This window comes from Geotrypetes seraphini, chromosome 7 (assembly GCF_902459505.1).
Source record: "Geotrypetes seraphini chromosome 7, aGeoSer1.1, whole genome shotgun sequence".
In the NCBI taxonomy this organism is placed as follows: Eukaryota; Metazoa; Chordata; class Amphibia; order Gymnophiona; family Dermophiidae; genus Geotrypetes; species Geotrypetes seraphini.
Window position 1 is genome coordinate 157226353 of NC_047090.1, and position 20587 is coordinate 157246939.

At 42.1% G+C, this 20587-nt stretch overlaps 1 protein-coding gene across 3 annotated transcripts in view; it reads right to left on the reverse strand.

The window, feature by feature from the left end:
- TDRD9 (tudor domain containing 9) overlaps nt 1-20587 on the reverse strand; it is a 318134-nt gene that overhangs the window by 178529 nt on the left and 119018 nt on the right. For all 3 annotated transcript variants that reach the window (XM_033952909.1, XM_033952910.1, XM_033952908.1), the window contains 5 exons: nt 18947-19008; nt 15911-15965; nt 12993-13077; nt 9868-9925; nt 4617-4721 (listed from right to left, as the gene is read on the reverse strand). In XM_033952909.1, coding sequence (XP_033808800.1) covers nt 4617-4721; nt 9868-9925; nt 12993-13077; nt 15911-15965; nt 18947-19008 — 365 coding nt within the window. The remainder of the gene's footprint in view (nt 1-4616; nt 4722-9867; nt 9926-12992; nt 13078-15910; nt 15966-18946; nt 19009-20587) is intronic.

The following is a 20587-nucleotide window of genomic DNA, read 5'->3' on the forward strand; positions in this document are numbered from 1 at the left end:
TTTTCATCTCCACCACCTCTCTCGGGAGCGCATTCCAGGCATCTACCACCCTTTCCGTAAAGAAGAATTTCCTTACATTGCTCTTGAGTCTCCCACCCCTCAGCCTCAAATTATGCCCTCTGGTTCTACCATTTTCCTTTCTCTTGTAAATCACCTCCCCCATCAGTAATAAAGAAAATGTGTGTGCCTTACTTACCCGTAAGACTGAGGACCCAAAGGCGGCATCCTTTCTAGCCACCATATTCACTCTGTAAAAACTTTTAAAGGTATGAAGAGTAGACCAGGTAGCTATTCTAAAAATCTTTGCAAGAGGAACTGCTGAAGATTCCACCCAAGATGCAACACTTCTGGTCGAGTGCACCTTGAGGGAAACCGGCAGCACCTTGCCACAGCTGATATATGTTGACAAAATGACCATGTGAATCCATCTGGCTATAGAGGCATTGGCCACCGGTCTGCTGCACCTGGACTAGCTGGTTAGCACAAATGGTCAGAAAGGCGAAAGTCACTGGTCTTTTCCAAGTAGTGAAGTAGAACTCTTTGCACATTCATTTTCTGCAATATCCTATCCTGCTTGTCCAAGCCTGTGGGTTGAAAAACAGGCAGACAAACCACCTGGTTGATGTGAAAATCTGATACAACTTTCGGAAGAAAGGAAGGAACAGTATGGAGAGCTACACCCACGTCTGTGATCCTGAGAAAGGGATCTCTACAATAGAGAGATTGCAATTCTGAGATTTGCCTGGCCAAGACGATCACCACCAGGAACACCACAGAATTCACTTACAGCTGATTAAGCAGCTGCTGGAACTCTGATGCCATTGGGTAGAGCCTGGGCATAGATTTTGCAATCCTTAAAGAGCCTTCTAGAATCTCCCACTGCTCAGTAACTACCCCTTAACCTTTTGTCCTGAATAGTATGTGCATTATTGAAAATGTATCGGTATGTACAACTCAGATTTTATATTTTTATTTTTGTATGCCGCTTAGAAGTTTGATAAGCGGGATAACAAATTTTAATAAACTTGAAAGTAATGTCCAGATGCACTGGAAAAAAGGAAGTCTGAGCATTAGAGTCATTCATGATTGTGCACTGGAAAGTGAAGGCTACAGCTCTAGCTTCAATTCTTTATTTGCATCCGCTATAAAATGGTGGACAGAGACCAACTTGAATAGTCGGCGGACCAAAGGATCGTCCCCCCTTGGGCGAGTGCCAGAGAGGCATCTTAGCTGCCGGATCCAAACAGGGAACCAGATTCCTCCAGGATTCTCTCTGAGCCCTGAGATAAGAGGCTTGATCTCCAATCCTGCTAATCTGGCTCTGAGTGGCCGCTGGAACTGTAGGCCAGCTTATTTATCTGCGGAGAAATCACAGGAAGCAAAGATGCTCCCTGGACTAATGGTGATGCATTTTTGGACTAATGGTGATGCATTTTTTGGCGGTGCTGCACATCCTGGCCCCATTAAAAATGCTCTCTACATGAGATTTACAAATTCTGGGGAGAAACTTTGTGCAGGAGAGATAAACGGACCCTGCAGGACTTCCGACTGGGCTTTTATAGGTTTCACAGATTCCACACATCTGCGCTTTGTGCCTTCACTAAATTCAGACTATAGACAAGATTTTCTACCCATTTTCCAGACCCACAGAAGTTCCCCAGCTCTGGAGGACATGGATGGGGCTAAGTTCAAGGCTCCCGCTCCTCTCACACATGCACTTCAGCACACAGTATATGGATACTCTGCCAGCCATCTGGCACAAACTACACATGAAATGGTGTCAACACACCCTGAAGAGTCCACCCTATTGAGTTTTGTAAAAATCGAGGAGTTTTGAGGCAGATAGAGACTTCAGAAAAATAGACTGTTTAAAATCCAAGATGGCTGTTGTCAGAAAATCGCAACAAAAATGGCCTGTGGAGATTTTTTTGAAAAATAAAATGCTTGAAATTGGGGTTTTGGAGGTAGAAGATCTGAATCCTGTCCCAGAACCCACATCTCCCCCCCCTCCTCCTCAAGATTTTCCCATAGGAGAGAATGGAGCTGTACTTACAGTTCTGTGAAAGTACCTGCCCGTCAGCTCTCCTTTCAGCTAGAGAGGATGGAAAAGACTTTCTGCTTCAGAAACTTCAAATAAACAACTCCAAACCAGGAAATCTTTGGGTTACCAGATGGACTGACCCTGTCTGAGACATCCACCCCCATGGAACCTCAGAGTGTAACCGAGGAGGGGGGGGGCAAATACGCAATCAGCTCCCTGATACCCCAAGGGTTCTTACTCATGGCGCCCACAGTCTTCACTCAAGCCTTTGAAAAATTCAGAAGGCAAGCTGGCTCCCAGGGGAATGGATCCTGAGCCTTGAAGTGGCACACAGCAGGCTGGCTCCACAGGTCTACCCAAAGGTTTGCCCTGTAAGCTGCAGTCCAATTCTGCGGAACCTGCATGCTTTCTCAGGCAGAGAATCCCCAAATATAGGGTCTCGGGGCACCAAAGCCTCAGAAAAAAACGAACTTATTATAAGAAAAACTAAGCAGAGAAGAGCAGAAATGCCTCTGTATAGTTCACTTTCAGAAGGAAAAACTGAAGAGGACACTATACTCCATTGGCTATATGGGAGGTGCTGAAAGTATGTGAGTAATACTTCAGCAAAACCCGGTTCATGGGAATAGTTTAATACCTAACATATGGACACCTGAGTAAATGTAACAGAACAGCTGGAAAAACAAGCTACAATATCCTGAGGCTTATTGATTTTTGCAGTCCCATGGCCCAATACACTCTATCAAATTAAACAGAGGCCACATCCACCAAGGGTTGTTCCTCAAGACAGCTGGGTGGCAATCTGCTGTATTATATGCTCACAGTCCATAGGCCTGCCTCTCTGGTCCTTCACGGAACTGAAGGTTTTGGTGACAACTCCTATTTTTGAGATCTTCTCATTTCTCTTTAAGTTTTGTACTCAGTGCCTTATAGTCTTGCAATTGTTTATCCACTGAGCTAATTGCCTTTTTATTTTAATTGAGGCACAGCTCCGCATCCTCAACCCGATAGCTGAGCTCACCTATCTCACTATGGAGATCCATACCCAGTATAATCTCCACTCAGATTGCTTTTAAATCAATTTTGAGCTTGTCGAATCAAGCACATATCTCCAGCAAAGGATCACTCCCCTCTCCAGAAGCAGATTCCTTTCCTCCAAAGAGATCTGAGGAAAAGGGAGGTGATAAAGTCTCTTACCGGTTGGGAAGGGTGAAAAGATGCCACCATATCTGGGCCTGTCACACGATCTATGGTAAAACCTCCCAAGCAAGCAAACATCTTAAGATCGACATGCTGGGGATTGATGCTCATATCCGTAAACACAACTTGTCAGCCCCCAGAGGAACAAAAGCCCCCAGAGGAACTGTCAATGTTTGCTGATATTTGAAGGAGGTAGCCGGAGTTAACAGCTAATCTGCCATTTCAGGTGATGACCGGTATCATCTTATTTTTTTTGTTTTATTTCTGTATGTTACTATTAAAACGGTGCTAAAATGGCTACTCTACCACATTAAGTCAAAAATAAGTGGAGGTGAGGATGATTATTCGAAAAGGTTTTTAAGGGCTGAGAGGTCAAAATACATATATGAAACACAAAAGAAAAGACTTCTCAGGAAAAATGATCACAAAAACAGTTTTGAAATAAAGTTCAATTGCCATAGAATACACTTAAGCATACACTCAGAATATGTGTAATCCGACCAAGAGCCGAAACTCCTATAGCCGAACCCACCGTACCATCACTCTGTATGGCTATTAAGTGATAAGATAAAGTGTTCTTCTGAAATATCTAACTGAATTTTTCGATGGCAGAAGAGGATGTATAAATCCTACTTAGCTTGAACGTGTTACAAGGTTCCGAGAGTTGGTTAGAATTCAAATGCCAAAGAAAAGCAGGGTGATGTAGACAAATAGATAATTCATAAGTAGAAGAGACAACTTCGTGGCTTGATGCCGAAATTTCTAATGCTTCAAAAGCAAAAATTTCTCTTTCATCTAAAGCATTAGAAATTTCGGCATCAAGCCACGAAGTTGTCTCTTCTACTTATGAATTATCTATTTGTCTACATCACCCTGCTTTTCTTTGGCATTTGAATTCTAACCAACTCTCGGGACCTTGTAACACGTTCAAGCTAAGTAGGATTTATACATCCTCTTCTGCCATCGAAAAATTCAGTTAGATATTTCAGAAGAACACTTTATCTTATCACTTAATACCACAGTGATGGTACGGTGGGTTCGGCTATAGGAGTTTCGGCTCTTGGTCGGATTACACATATTCTGAGTGTATGCTTAAATGTATTCTATGGCAATTGAACTTTATTTCAAAATTGTTTTTGTGATCCTTTTTCCTAAGAAGTCTTTTCTTTTGTGTTACTCTACCACATTACCCGTTTTTCCTCCAAAATGTATCTTATTATGTTTTAGAAATTACCCAACATGAATGATTTAATAGATACACTTTTGATGTATAACGTAGCATGCTGTAACACACTCTGAGCTGTATTTCACTAAACAAAATGTCATGATACTGGGGTTTAAACACGAAGACCCTTGTTACTTCATTTGAATATACCTTTTCTCTGATTGCAGTTTGTCTTTGAGGCCCAGTTCAATCTCAGGCTCTGATAGTTTGTGTCCTCATCAGAAATCAAAGTCCTGGTTAGACAAAAGTCTATCACTGCAAATGCAACAGTAGAAATATTACTTAAGAGCTACAATTAGCCCTTCTGTTTCCAAATTTAATGGAAATATGCCAAATCTGAAACTATGCGCACACAGTCATAGCTTTATATGTCCACGTAACATTTAACAGCAAATAATCTTATCAATATAAGTACATTAGGACATGGAAAGGAGATGAAATGTTGGAATAGAAAGGGTGACCAAGTGATATTTCTCTTTTTATTCTCTTTCATCTAAATCCATCACAACACAATTTCTGGCATTTTTCTAAAACCAACCTACTAATATAGAAATAGCAGTTGATTTCCAAATTCATACAATTCCAGAATTTTGCCGTTTGAGCGCCTGAAAACCATTTCCATCCGTACAAATATATTACTGGGTATAAGTGGTAGGTGTTTGTTCTCCAACTTTGGGACAGTATAAGAATAGGAAAATGAATTTCATTTTTATTGCAACAGATTTTATAGCATGACAATAGAAGTTTTCCAGCAAGTTCCATCAAGGAGTGATAATCATTAGGAAAACTTCTATTAAAGGCGGTCAAAAGTATGTACATACACTGTAGAACTACACATGTACAGGGTGATAAATTTTAAACGCTCTTGTTCATGTTGGAATGGCTTTGAAAATTGTCCTCCTTGTGTATATAGATACTCATATTTCACATTCTCCACTTTCTACCTCCTCTTCCATTCAATTAAGAAAAGCAGCATAGCGAGGGAAGGAGGTGTCTGGAATAGTGGTGCCTAGCATCACCGCACTGTACACTCCCACGCTTCAAGTACCTCTTCAAATCTTTGAGGGCAGCCAACAGCATCTCCTACACTGGCCCCAGCTCTCCCTCTGGTGTCACCTCCTGGTCCCGCAACCAGGAAGTGAAATCAGAAGGAGAGCCGAGACTCGAGAGAGCAGCAGATAGAAGATGCTGCTGGCAAATATTTGAAGAGGTGGGAGGGCAAAGAGGAGGAGAGGTGCTGGCACTCCAGTCAAGACAGCACCTGAGGCAGTTCGCACCCCCCCACCACCACCAAAATTTACCTTGAGTTTTAACAATGTCAAGCATCAGCATTTATACAAAGTAGATGATAAATATGTTTTAGAATGTTTATATACAAATATCTAGTCTTATAAAAAGAATTAGATGCCGATAGAATTTCGGTTACAGCACCAAAACCAGCTCAAAATCCATTTTATGCTGTTTCATTTTTGGCCAAAGGGTTATTTTAATCTTAAATCATGTTTTTGGTTTTGGCTGTCAATCACCGTGTGTTTTTGGTGAAAGCCAAAATTATGTGTTTTGTTTTCCTCCTTCCATCCCCTCTCATCAAATGTCTCCTAGGCCTATCTTCTAATCCCTGGGTGCATGGGGATATACGAGGGCAAATCAAAAATTAAAGGCAATTGTTAAATTACATGATAACCGGAACGGAGCTAGCAAAATGCAATATATGTACTCGTACATTGCCTGTTGGATAGTTTGTCCATGCACAGTGCAGCACTCAGCCTCGTGTGGCAACTAAAAGGTCAGAAACATAGATGCACCACTGCAAGATTGTACCATCAAAGAACAACTTGCAGTAGTGCGCTTTCTTTGGGCAGAGGGAGTGATACCTGTGGAAATTCACCATCTGATATTGATTCAGTATGGACACAGCGCCATGAATCAATGAAAGGTTTATGAGTGGGTAAAAAGGTTTAAAGCAGGAACAACAGGTGTAACTGATTAAGCTCATTTTGGTCACCCATCAACATCATGCATATAAGAGCACATTGACAGGGTGGAAGCCTTGATTAGAGAAGACCAATGGATAATGGTGTCTCAATTGGCTGCAAAATTAGATATCAGCTATGGATCTGCATTTGCCATAATGCATAATGACTTAGGATACAGGAAAGTCTGCACACGATGGGTTCCCAAACAGCTTACTGATCTGCACAAACAACAGCATTTGGAGGTTGTGACCCAGTTCCTGAGACTGTATGAAGAAGATCCAAGTATTATGGAGAGAATTGGCACTGACAACGAGACATGAGTGCATCACTATGACCCAAAGAGCAAAAAGCAAAGCATGGAATGGAGACATCCATCTTCTCCAGCGAAGAAGAAATTCAAACGTCAGCCTTTCTCCAAGAAAATCATGTTAACCTTTTGGGATAGCAAGGTGCATATTCTGGCACATTTCCAAGTGCACGGGCAAACAGTGAAATGAACTTAAATCTGCAACTTGCACCAAAAGAAGAGGAATGTTGTCCAAAACAGTCTTGCTGCACCATGACAACACACATCTAATCTAATCTTCTCTTTGTGTGTCGCTCAAACCTATACAGGCTCAAGGCAACTGTAAAGAGAGGTAAGAGAGGAGGGAGAGAGGAGGTGTATAGGTAGGAGAGAGAGGAAGGGGAGAGAAAAAGAGGGGAGAGAGGAAGAAGGGAGGAAGGGAAAGGAAGAGAAGAGAGGATAAAGGAGATCAAGTATCGAACAGATCAGTTTTCTTCAGAAGATGATATGGTAAGGTTCAGTTCTAGTCTTATCTCATACAGCAGCATTTACAGAAGATATAGTGCAACAGCTTGGGTTCGAACTTCTTCCACATCCTCCTTAAAGCCCAGATTTAGCACCTAGCGATTAGCACATCTTTGGTCCACTGAAGGAGATGTTGCAAGGCTGCAGATTCACCTCTGATGAAGGAAGTGGTGCTCACCTGGCTTCGGGAGCAGCTGAAAACCTTTTTCTCTGCAGGAATTCAGAAACTAGTTGAATGATATAACAAATATGTCATCTTGCATAGGGACTATGTAGAAAAGTGGTATGTTCAATTGCTCAGTTACTTCTATTAAAGCCGCTAAATATATTTTGCCTTTACTTTTGATTTATCCTTGTAGTTGGGGTAGGATCAGTCCCCAATTGTTCCTACCCATTCCAACTCTTCTTTCAAAATGGCATCACTCCTGCCTTGCCTACATCCCTAGTCCATCAGGGATTATAAATTAGTCCTGGAGGGGTGAGGGAGATATTCTTTGTATTCCTTTTTTTGGACTGCAATTGCAAGTAATGCAGTTATGATTTTGCACAATCGTTTATATGGTAAACAGAGTACCCCAAATAAATGTTTTTGATACACAATTTTAGCTGAATTTAAGTATTAAATTTAGGATGATAAATTCCTTAGGGATTAACTTCTCTAGGAAGTTATGCACCCCGAATGTAGTACAAAGTCAGCCACTGTAAAAATTTATTTATTTTAAAAATTTCTATAACGTTTAGCACTAAACAGTTTACATAATTTATATCAGTGGTCTCAAACTCAAACCTTTTGCAGGGCCACATTTTGGATTTGTAGGTACTTGGAGGGCCACAGAAAAAATAGTTAATGTCTTATTAAAGAAATGACAATTTTGCATGAGGTAAAACTCTTTATAGTTTATAAAACTTTCCTTTAACAGTTAAAAGGAAAGATATATAAATTATAAAGAGTTTTACCTTATGCAAAATTGTCATTTCTTTAATAAGACATTAACTATTTTTTTCTGTGGCCCTCCAAGTACTCTATTTTTTTTCTGCAGGCCTCACATTTAAAGTTTAATATCTTTTCTTTCTCAAAATTGACACATTTCAATCACTATATTGAAAATAAAATCATTTTCCCTACCTTTGTTGGCTGGTGACTTTAGTTTTCTGTGCTTTTAACTATGTTTCCAGGGCCTTCTTGTCCTTTGACTGTTTTTCTCTCCGTCTTCACTTTCTGCTTTGCATCCATCTTTGGCATTAACTTAATATTCAATTTTTCTGCTTTCTTTTCAAAATCTACGTTTCCATGTCTTACCTTCCCTTCCTATCTCTCTCTTCTTCCGTCCTATTTCCATGGTCTGATATCTCTTTCCTTCCTTTCTCTCCCTCCCTCCTTCCTTCCTTTCCCCTGGTCTAGCATTTGTCTCCTTCCTCCCCCCATGTCCTGGCATCTCTCCCTCCCCCTCCATGGTCTGGTATCTCCTTTCCTTCCCTCCCTCCCATGAACTTGGCACCTCTTGTTCCTCTCCTCTCCCTTGTCATCCTTCTCCTTCCTTCCCTCTCTTTCCCCAATTGGGTGCAGCAACATTTCCCTTCCCCCTTTCCTGTACAGCAGAGGCATTTCTCTTCCCCCTTCCCTCCCTCTCCCTGTACAGCAGCAGCAGCAGCATTTCTCTTCCCCCTTTCCTGTGTAGCAGAGGCATTTCTCTTCCCCCTTCCCTCCCTCTCCCTTTCCCTGTACAGCAGCAGCATTTCCCTAGGGTCCCCCTTTCCTATGCAGCAGCATTTCTCTTACCCCTTACCCCTTCCAGAGAGGCTTCCGATGCAGGAGTGGATAGCGCGAGGAGCCGCCACCCGCGGTTTTGAACTGAACGATCAACTGAGCCAGCCAGACATGCTGCTGCTCCACAAAGAAGGGAAGGGGGAAGAGAAATGCTGATGTGGATGGCGCCAGGAGCCGCCGCCGGCCACAGCTTTGACTGGAAAAATCAACTGCAGCAAGGGAGCAGTTGATTATCACATCCAGACTGCGGGCCACAAAATAGCACCTGGAGAGCCGCATGCGGCCCATGGGCCGCATGTTTGAGACCGCTGATTTACATATATAAAATTATAAAAAACGTAAGACAAACACACAAACAATCCTCAGTTTTCAACAGCTGTGTGGTCCATGTGTTGAAGGCTATTCTTTCATTATTTAAATTATTATAATCTGGCATAGATACTGTGGGTTTAGCTGAGGGATGCAAACTGCAAACAATGACAGCAACCCTCACTGGTTCATATTCACACAAACTTGAGTTTTTGGTTTTGGCCAAAAACCAGGTGATAGGTTTTGGCTGAAGTTTTGGTTTCAGTTGGTCTCTTTAAAAAATTTTCTTTTTTGATAGCCTACATATCGTTATTATGTTTGTTTAATTTGTTGTTGGTTAATTAAGCCTTGGAGTGTTTTGTTCTCTTCAGCAGATTACCTGGAAAAATTTTAGTGGCCCTTAAGGTTTTTGTTAAATGTTAATAATTACATGGCAACCCTAGCAAACAAAAAAAAAATCAGTTTGTAAATAAATTGTATTTTATTTAATCTATTATTTCCATTATAATCTTTATAGCAACAGATGAAGAACCTTACCATATTTGACATCAGGAACAGTTAGGGAGCTTTCAGCAATGTTTGTAGACAAAATGATCTAGAACAAAAGGAAATAAAAGGAACAGAAGGACAAAAAAATGCTTTCAAAAACATCTAAGGTTCAATTTAAAGCACTTTCACAAGACTCAGTCAAACTAAATACAAGCGCAACACTTTCTGACCTATAAAATATACAGTGTGAAATTTACATATAAGTAGAATTTTAAAAGAAAGTTATATAAAACTAGTTTTTTAGCCCGTTACATTAACGGGTGCTAGCAGCCCTTCTTCCCTACTTTTTTCTCCCCCCTGTCCAGCAACACCCCCCACCTTCTCTGCTCCCACTGTCTGGAAGTAGGCCTTTTCCCTTACTTTTACCTCCCCCCTGTCTAGCAGCATCCCTTCATTGCTCCCCCTGTTCAGCAGTAGCCCTTCTCCATTGGTTTTACTTCCCCCCTTTTCCAGAAGCACCTCTTCCCTGCTCCCCCTGTCCAGCAGTAGCACTTCTCCCTAACTTTTACCTCCCCCCTGTTCAAAAGCCCCCTTCCCTGCTCCCCCTGTCCAACAATAGCCATTATACCTTCCTTTTACCTTCCCCCTGTCCTGCAGCACCATTTGTTCCAAATTCCAATGGTCTCTCCCTATCATCGGGCCCTCTCCTCCTCTTCCCGTTGCCGGAGTGCCTGCAGCAGCACCTTATGTGGATCTATCTCCAATGCTCACACTCTCTTCCTGTCCTCTTGCTTCAGGATGCTCGATTCCCCCCCACACACACCAAAACGGACGTTAGAGTTGATTGTGTGACTGCGTGTGGCGGTCCTTCGCTTCCTGTTTGTCTACGTGGGCAGCGTTTCTTTTTTTTCCGTGTACGCCGGCATTGTTTATTTTTTTTGTTGTTGAGGCCAGCTTCCAACCGCCGCTGAAACCGTCGCACGCACCGCAAATAGAATATGGCCACGGAAGCACACATCACAGTGGCAAGGATCATGGCATTGTAAGTGCGCTTAGGGTTTTATTATATAGGATGAATTCTCCCCAGGAGTAGCTTCCATCATTTTACCTGAAAAATGACTGATTGCTGGAGCCAGGGGGGGGTCAAAGGCTGCACTCCCTGTCCTGGGCATGTCATAAAGGCTCTCCATATGAGATTTATAAATTCTGGGGAAAAGCCTGATGCAGGGGAAGTAAAGGAAGCCTGCAAGTCCTCCAACTGGGCGCTTATGGGATCTCCAGACACCATGCGTCTCTGCTTTGCATCAACGCCAGAAAAAGGTCCTGGGCAAACTATATTGCTGTGTTGGTTAACCCCAGAGACTTCCATTTTGGCACAGTGGAGGGCACTCCTTATATAGCATTTGCAGATGGTACGGCGGAGAATGCCTAATTTAGACACTCCTGGAGGAAGATGGCTACAGTTTACTTGGGAACCATTTTGGAACTCTTTTAACACCAACTGCCCGAAGCAGGTAACTCTACTTGTGACCAGTTTATATTGTCCTGATTTTCTTTTTTTTAGAGCAAGCATGATCATTCTTTTGGATATCATGGGTGAGGAAGGGGGTGGGAGGGGAGGAGGAAACATAAAAATGTGATTGTATCTGCTTATTTTCTTATACAATGTGGTTGTTGTTGTCTATGATGGTCTTATTTCCATGCCTGGTTATCTGCATTACTTTTAATAAAATACATTTTAAAAATAAAAAAGGTCCTGGGCAATATTTTTTAACCCATATTCTGGACCCATAGTGGTTCACTAGCCCTGGAGGACTAGCCCCCTCTCTTGTGTGCATTATGGCATGCGGTACATGGACCATGTTCCGCCAGTAACTTGGTGGGAGCAAACTCAGGGGGAGGGGGGGTGTTAGGCAGAGATGGCATTTGAAAAAAAAAAAAAAAAAAAAAAGAATCGTTTGAAATATAAGATGGCTGTCAGCAGTAAGATCATGCCAAAAACAGCCTGTGAAGACTTTTTGAAAAGTTCAAAAAGCAGATATAGGGGGAGACCTGAACTCTAACCCCAGGAACTCTCAAATTATGATTTTCTAACCAACCAATTCTCCCCTAGAAATGAATGGGTTTACTCACAATTCTCTTCTGCTGCTTGCCTGAAGCTTGTTCAATACAGCTGAAAGGACTTTTCTGCCTCAGATACTTCTAGCAACTCTTCCAGACCTCAGAATCTACGGGTTGCAAGCCAAATGGACCGAAATTCAATGCCCTCCCTCTCCCCCACCCCGGGGACCTCCGAGAGCGACAGGGTGAGTAAATACGCAGCCGGCACCCTGATACCCCAAGAGTTCTTACTCAGGGCACAGCCTGCGCTCAAGCCACTGAAAACCTCAGGTGGCAAGCCAGCTCCTAGGAGAACAGACCCCAAGCCCAGAAAAAAATACAGCAGGTTGGCTCACCAGGTCCACCTGACAGCTTGCCCTACAGAGCTGCAGACTGGCAGAGCGTATCTGTATCCTTTCCCAGGCAGAGAATCCCTAAGAATGGGGTCTCAGGGCACTGAAGCCTCAGAAAAAAAACCAACTTTAAACGCAAGGAAGCAAAAGAGGTAAGCAGAGCAGATCAGAACACCTCTGTACAGTTTGCTTGCAGAGAAAAAACTGAGGTGTGGACTAGAGCTCTGCTCAAATCTATAAGTATTCTCATTCTGTAAGTCCAGGTCATGGGAAGGGATAAATCACCATACGTACGGAATTCGGAGTAGATGGGACTGAATAACTGATAGCCTAAAGCATTATTTGAAACCTTCAACAGAGTAAATTATATTTCCAGAAAGGATGTCATCATCACACGTTACATTTGTTCAGAAGTTTTTAATTAACTTGGAAAAACATCAAAATTTGAGTGGAAGATCTTAAAAATTCAGATCAAGTCGATGAAAAACGGCAAATTCTAAAGAATTAAATGCCCACATTTCAAGCAATTCAAGTTACTTGGGCTCAGATATCCCAATCAGACTATAACAGAGTAATTATTATCCTGCAGAATTTTGTTTTGAAAAGGAAGTTTCACTAAATCCTTTTATTAAGACTGCAGTCAACAGGGATGCTTCTAGTTATAAAGTACTAATCAACAAAACATTTAAGACAACCTACTACATGCAAGTTGGTACTTACCTTTCTGTAGCCAATGACTGGAGTCACAAATACATTGTTCTGTTCTTCCAGAGTGATGCTTGAATGGAGAGGATACACATGCAACCTATAGAATTGTATGATTCAATTTATTTATTTAGATTTACCTCACACCTTTTTTTAGTACCTTTAGGTGAGTTACATTCGGGTACATAAAAGTATTTTCTGGTCCCCGGAGGGCTTACAATCTAAAACTCTGCCTGAGACAATGTAGGGTTAAGTGACTTGCCAAAGATCACAAGGAACAGCAGCATAATTTGAACTGGGCTCCTCTGGCTGTCAGCCCAAAGCTCTAACCACTAGGCTACTCCTCCACTCCAACCCTAATCTATTAAAAAGAAAGACCCATCTCCATGCACTCATAGCACATGCATACATCAACCCCACTAGTAGACTGCTCCCAGTGACTCAAAACACACACAGCATCCAAACACCACCACAGCCAGACACTCTCCATGCGGTCACTTTTCCCTCCACACTTCCTTGCATTCATTCCCCTCCACACAACCTTGCATACTCAGATCCCAACAATGCATTTGAAAACACCCACCCTCCCCCTACTCCCAGATTGAGCTTGAAAAGCTCGAGAATGAGGGGCTGAACTTGTTGGTGTGAACTTGGGGTGTTCGTGAGAAGTGTCACGTTGGATTGAAAGTAGATGAGTGATCAAGCTTGGGAGAAGGTGAGCTTATGGTGGGAGAGCAAGAAGGATATGATGTACAGGATGGATGGAAAAGAAGGTGGCCACCCACTCTCCACTCTCTCAAGCCTCAATCCTACTGGGCCATTGCCTGTCATATAATGTTCTACCTTAGCAAGCCCCCTCCATGACATGCATGGTCCCACAGTGCAAATTCTGACCATGCTATGTTTTGTCATCCAATGTTTTGCCATACTTTGTTATACTGTTCACCATTTCTGTCATACTGTACTATACATTGTACTTCCATACTATGTCTGCCATGCTACAATTTCTCATGCTATGTTTACCATACAATGTCTGCCACTCCATGTCTACCATGCTAGGTTTGTCATGCTACACTTGCCTACTATTTTTGCTATGTCGTGTCATACTATGTTAGCCATGCTTTTTAATACTATGCTTTCCGTGCTATGTTTTGCCACACTATGCTCCCCAGGTTGTTCACCCTCTCCAAGGTAGGGAGAACGAGAGGGCACTCTCTAAAGTTGAAAGGGGATCGATTCCGTACAAACATAAGGAAGTTCTTCTTCACCCAGAGAGTGGTGGAAAGCTGGAATGCTCTTCCTGAGGCTGTTACAGGAGAAAACACCCTCCAGGGATTCAAGACAAAGTTAGACAAGTTCCTGCAGAACCAGAACGTACACAGGTAAGGCTAGTCTCAGTTAGGGCACTGGTCTTTGACCTAAGGGCTGCCGCGTGAGCGTACTGCTGGGCACGATGGACCACTAGTCTGACCCAGCAGCGGCAATTCTTATGTTCTTATGATGTGTCATATTATGTTTTTCCATGCTTTGTTAACTATGTTTTGCTATTTTTGTCAATATTTGCCATGCTCTCCTTTACCATACTATGCTTGCCATCACTTCGTATAAATACGTTTATGTATGTAAACTTGTTCTGAGCTCTTCTGGGAGGACGGGATATAAAAATCAAATAAATAAATGAGAGAAGAGAGGTAAGGGAAGCAAAACAAAATGAGGAAGAGGAGGAAGAAGGGCGAGAACAGAGGAGAGAGAATAGGTGACACACACTGGATCTAGTCACTCATTTACTACCAATGAAACCAGCCTGCCGATCCATAAATCTAGGTGACTAATAATAACATGTGCAATATTTAAAAAAAAAACCAACCAAATACAATTAAATGTGTTACCAGATCAATGTAAAACTGGTTCAAAACATACCATGACCAAAATCATACTATAACCTGAATACCAATTCTAAAATAAATGTTTGATATGCCTGTCTAAATAAATGAAAATCTATTGCTTCATACAAAGATCCCAAATACAAACTTGTAGATATTTGCTCACTCACTCAACCTCACTGACAGTGTCACATACTCAATCATACATACACACATATCTTCTATTCATTCACATACACACGCACATAAAGGCCGCAGCTATTTATTTCCTCCCTCCCACCACCAACAGTCTACACCTAAAAAAAAAAAAGGAAAGCTTGCCTAATCAATGGCTGTGTTGTGGGTAAGTCTGAAAAACCGAACCTCTGTGTTTGCACGCCTGTGTCTCAGGCTTGGCAACATAAGACACATACATAATAATAATAATAATAATAACTTTATTTTTTTATACTGCCATAACCAAAAGTTCCAGGCAATTTACACTAAAAAAGCTGGACAATCAGCGAAATACAATAATACAGTAAAAAATACAAATATTTATAAAATAGAATTTCAATAATAAAACTCACTAAGTAATAAACTTATTGAACAAAGTGGTCTTAATTAATTTCTGAAAACTTCAATAGGATAACATAGCTTGCTGAATACATTTACCTAACCAAGATTGTTGCCTACCAGCTTGAAATGTTAGGGTCCTATCTAAGAAGGTCTTATCTCTACACCCATTAATTTTTGGATAAGCAAATAAGTAGAAGTTTCTAGTTTCTCTTGATGGTTTATGCAACACAAAATGAGAAAAAAGGTAACCTGGAGACAATCAATTATATGTTATATGTTATTGAATCTTGTTTTTCTTGTATTTTACTGAATCTTTAAGAAACACAATGAATGTGCTGCTTATTTGATTAATAATTGACTGTTTATCATCCTGGGTCATGTGAATTCTCAATGGCTAAATGGAGTAACATTGGAAAGAATTTGGGGAGCACTGGTATATGCATGTTTTAGAATTTAAAGTGTTGTCAGTTTGCATCACTTAATCCAACTCACCTCTTAAGAACCATATCGATAAGAAGTTCATGCATAAAATTTATCTCAGCCAAACCTGAAGGAAAAAAACACTAAAATTAAAATCTAAATCACATTTTAAAGAAAGGAAAAATTATAAACAAAGGGTTAGATTTCTCGCGTTCTAAAAGGGTTTTCAGGGAAAACACTGAAGATCCGAGCTTGAGATTTTCACAAAGCAATATGAAACGCACAACAGCAGCAGCATGGGATGCAGTCGTGCATCAAGGATTTAGGTGGCCCCACTTTGGCCTCAAGCTGGTACTGTATTGTATCATCCCTTCAATGCCAGAGAGATCTTTGATCCAATTATAGGAAACTAAAAAGCCCTGCTGGGTTAATTTTAATAGCTACTTTACCAGGAAAGATGCACCTTAGAGAATGACAAGGGACGGGTTCCAGCGGCAAATCCATGGAAATGGGAAAAATTGCAGCCAGTTTACCATGGGAATTGGAACAAAGCCTTTTACATAATATAACATTATACTTAACCGCGTTACCAAAAAGTTCTACGCAGTTTACAAAAGATTATAAACATAATCATAAATTTAAATGAGTCAGCTAGTCAGGTATTTGGAAAAAAGATAGGTTTTTAGCTGTTTTCTAAAATGTCTGTAAGAAACAGCCCATGGGAGCGATAAAAAGCCTATTTTGGACATGCGATGAGGGCGAATTCACTAGAAAAGGAGGTCACCCAGAATGGTCAGTGGTAAAAGGAAGGAGGACAGAACAAAGGCTCAATGGCTGGATACCATCAAGAATGACATGGGAATGAACATCAAGCAATTGAAAGAAGCCACGGAAAACAGGAAAGAATGGTGAGGATTGGCCTACAGAATATCCAAGGGTTGGACATGACTGAATGGTTAGTAATAGTAGTAGCATCAGTGGATTTCCCCAAGCTATCTCAATAATGGCCTATGGACTTCTCTTTTAGGAAATATCCAAACCATTTTTTTAAACTTTGCTAAGCTGTTTTCACCATATTTTCCAGCAATGAATTGCTGATTTTAATCATATGTCGTATGAAGAAATATTTTCTCTGGTTTGTTTTAAATCTACTACTTAATAGCTTCATTGCATGCCCCTTAGACCTAGTATTTTTGGAAAGAATAAACAAGAGATTCACATTTACCCTTTCCACTCCACTCAGATACACATTTCAAATCTGACATATTGTAGTCAAAAAACAGAAAATAAAATTATTTTTCTACCTTTTGTTGTCTGATCTTTATTGAAATCAAGTTGGTCCCAGGCTCTGGTTGTCTTCTGATAACTCACTTGCCAGGGTTTCCTGCCTATTTGTTGTTTCCTTCTTTCTCCGTGCTAACCATCCATCTTCCATCTCTGTCCTCCCCTTCCCTCCCCCGGAGGTCTGGCATCTTTCCTTTTTTCATCTCTATCCCCGAAGCTGCAGCGATGGACCCCACCATTCCCAGATCCACCATCTCTCCTTTTTTCAACTACCCTTTCATCCAGCATCTCTCACTCCTTTCCCACCACCCCAGGGTCCACCAGCTCTCCCTTTCTCTTTCCAACTACTCTCCTATCCAATATTTATATCCCCCACCCCCTCTCCACACCATCCCTTGTGTCCAACTTTTCTCCTTTTCTGTTCCTTCCCTCCCTAAATTCCATTATCTACCATCTCTCTCCCAGTCAGATCCTTCATCGTTTTCCAGGAAGCAAGCGATCCAGATTTTTATCCAGTACTCTGCTCTTTGTTCCCGTCCTGTTCTCACTAGTTTCTCTTGCTGTCTCTTTTTAACATTTATTCTTCCCCCACCAAACTCCAGCAGTTTCTCTGACTAGCTTCCCACAGGTCAATCTCTCTCCCTCCAGCCTGTCCCACTCACTTGGGCCCGTTCACACGTCCAGAACTCTATTCTCCCATCCCCCGCAGGATCCTCTACTTGCTCGCTGTGCTTTCACTCTTGAGGTCGCACGGGCAGCATGAGTGAAGCAAACACGATGCTTTCAGCAGCCCCAAAAGCCTATCACTCAGCTACAGTTTCCTGTCCCTGCATAGGCGAGAATTCTCCCAAAGATGCACAAAATGGGAAGTCTTTCATCCATTCCGATCCTATGACAGCTGTTGGTGGAATACTGATTTCTCCATTAGCTGCTGTTCCGCCCTACCCGAACCTGCTCCTCACTCTGCACAGCACACAAATTTCGACTTCCACAGCGCGTAATCTGTGCCAGGAAACCAAACCCCGCCCTAACACTCGAAAGGCAGCCTTCTCCATGGTCAGACGCTGTAGCAGAGGAAAATCTTCTGGGGCTCACGAAGGCAGCATGTTTATAACGCTGCCCACGGCCCCGACAGTGAACACGTGCAATTCTGCTGGGAAGCTAGCAGGGTAAGTACTGGATCCCGCAGGAGGGTGGAATAGAGCTCCGGACAGGTGCGCGGTCTTGAATTGAAGAATACTGGCATAGCCTCATGCACTTCCCGACTGACCCCACCGAATCAGCAAGGCCAATTTCTTTTTTTTTTTTTAACGAATCGATTCGAATCGATTCACCTAAAGTGAATCGGTGAATTGATTTGAATCGTAAATCGGGCAGCACTAATCCTTTCTAGTCATAATTCTGTAAGCTTTGCCTGCCTATAATTGATACACAGCAGGAGCCAGTTTTCCAGGTGCCACTTACAGAATCAGGTCTTATATGTCTACTGGTGTCTCCCAGTTGGTTGAACTGTACAGGAAAGCATTACATTCAATATTTATCCATAAAATATGACTGCACAGTGCTACTGATACAATCTTTCACATGTGACTACTTGTACAGTCAGATCCATAACAGCTTCCTAGTCATATAGCAATTAACCAATGGAACCCTTGAGGATCTCCATCCTAGCAAAACCATGAACTACCTTCTCTTCTGAATATACATTTCTATGCTGTCTTTAGAAGACATGAAAATTACTACAGTAATAAGAAAACTATGTCAACAAGGTTTGGAAAGAAAACATTCACCAGGATTATTTTTACACAATAAAAAGATACGTACCGGGTAAGAAAATCAAGACACTGTTAGGCTCTGTCTTACTGCGCTTGTACTGCTCCTCATTCCTGTTTAAAGAGTATCATATTTTATGGTAGTGTCTGCTCTCCTCTTTACATTATTGTATAATAACTGCAAGTTAGCTCAAAAGAACTGCACAGTTAGTGGCATAATAAGGGGGGACGGACCACCCCATGTGCCATCTTGATGGGGGGAGCTGGTATTTCTCCACCACCCCATGCCACGCTTGTGCCATCCCTTCCACGCACCCCCCTCCCCAATACCTCTTTAAAATCTTTGCTAGCGCAAGCAAGTACTGTAGCCTGCTGCTCGCACTAGCCTGGCTCCTTCTGAAATCACTTCCGTGTTGTAGAGAAAGGAAGTGACATCAGAGGGAAAGCCAACATAAGCAGCAGGCTGGAGAAGCTGCTTGCACTGCTGAAGATTTAAAGAGGTATGTGGGTGGGAAGGGTGGGCACGAGTGTGGTGCAGAAGGAGCGGGGAAAAAGGGGGGGGAGCCACTACCGAGTGCCTCCTACCCTTGCTACGCCACTGAGCACGGTGAACATAGTTAACTTTGAAAAAAACAGGAAGTAGAACATTACCAAAACATTGTTTCTTTTAGTACCTAAAAGACAAAGCACAAATTAGACCTTAACTATAAACCATAAACAACCATGTCAGAACAAGGACATCTTGATTTTAGGAACCTACAAATTTCCTACAGAAACCAGGAAGAGTCAGAATTTTCAACCAATGCAACATTGGCACTTAATAAGTATATTAATATCCATACATGCAACAGCACTAAATATTCATATTAAGTAGTGACTGCAACAGCACTATCCTTTTTTTGCAGCTGAAAATGTCCGCTAAACAGATATTCTATCACTATTTCTGCCCCCCTCCTAACTCAGCTATTATGTGAATAGCATTTGTCCATTTAACAATTTCAAACAGCCTGAGTTTATCTGGATCAATTTTTTTTATATATCCAGATTGGTGACAAATGTATAATTTTGCCTACCAGTGAATACATAACTTACTCCTGGTGGAATTCTATACAACTGTGCAGCACCGAATTTGTGCAGAATTCTGTACAAACCTTCCATTCTGCCCCTGGTCCTGTCTCCTCTCCTGTGTGGGTCTAGCCTCTCTCCCTCCAACTGCCCCCCCCCCAACATGAGATCCGACATACCTACAGCTTCCCAAAGAAGCAGCAAGTCGACAAAGACCGGGGCTTTCCCTCTGCTGCATCACTTCCTGTAAATGGATGATGCGGCAGAGGGAAGACCCCAACATAGCCGGCCACAAGCAGCTTGTTCACAGCATGTGTGTGTGGGGGGGTCAGTAGGATAGAGAGGCCAGACTTACATGGGGGAGGGGGAATGGATGCTAGACTACAATTTGGGGGGTGGGGGTGAAGAGGGAACATGGATGCTACATGGATCTTGGACTGCAAATGGGGAGGGAGAGGAGGAGACACAGATCCTAGAGTGCAAGTGGGGCGGATAAGGGAGGGAAGAGGAGGGGACTCCCAAATAACTCCCACCCAACTCTTAATAGTCCACCTTTTACTCCTATGGGCCAACCCACAAAACCACCAACCTTATTTCAAGTTTCAAGTTTATTAGGTTTTAATATACC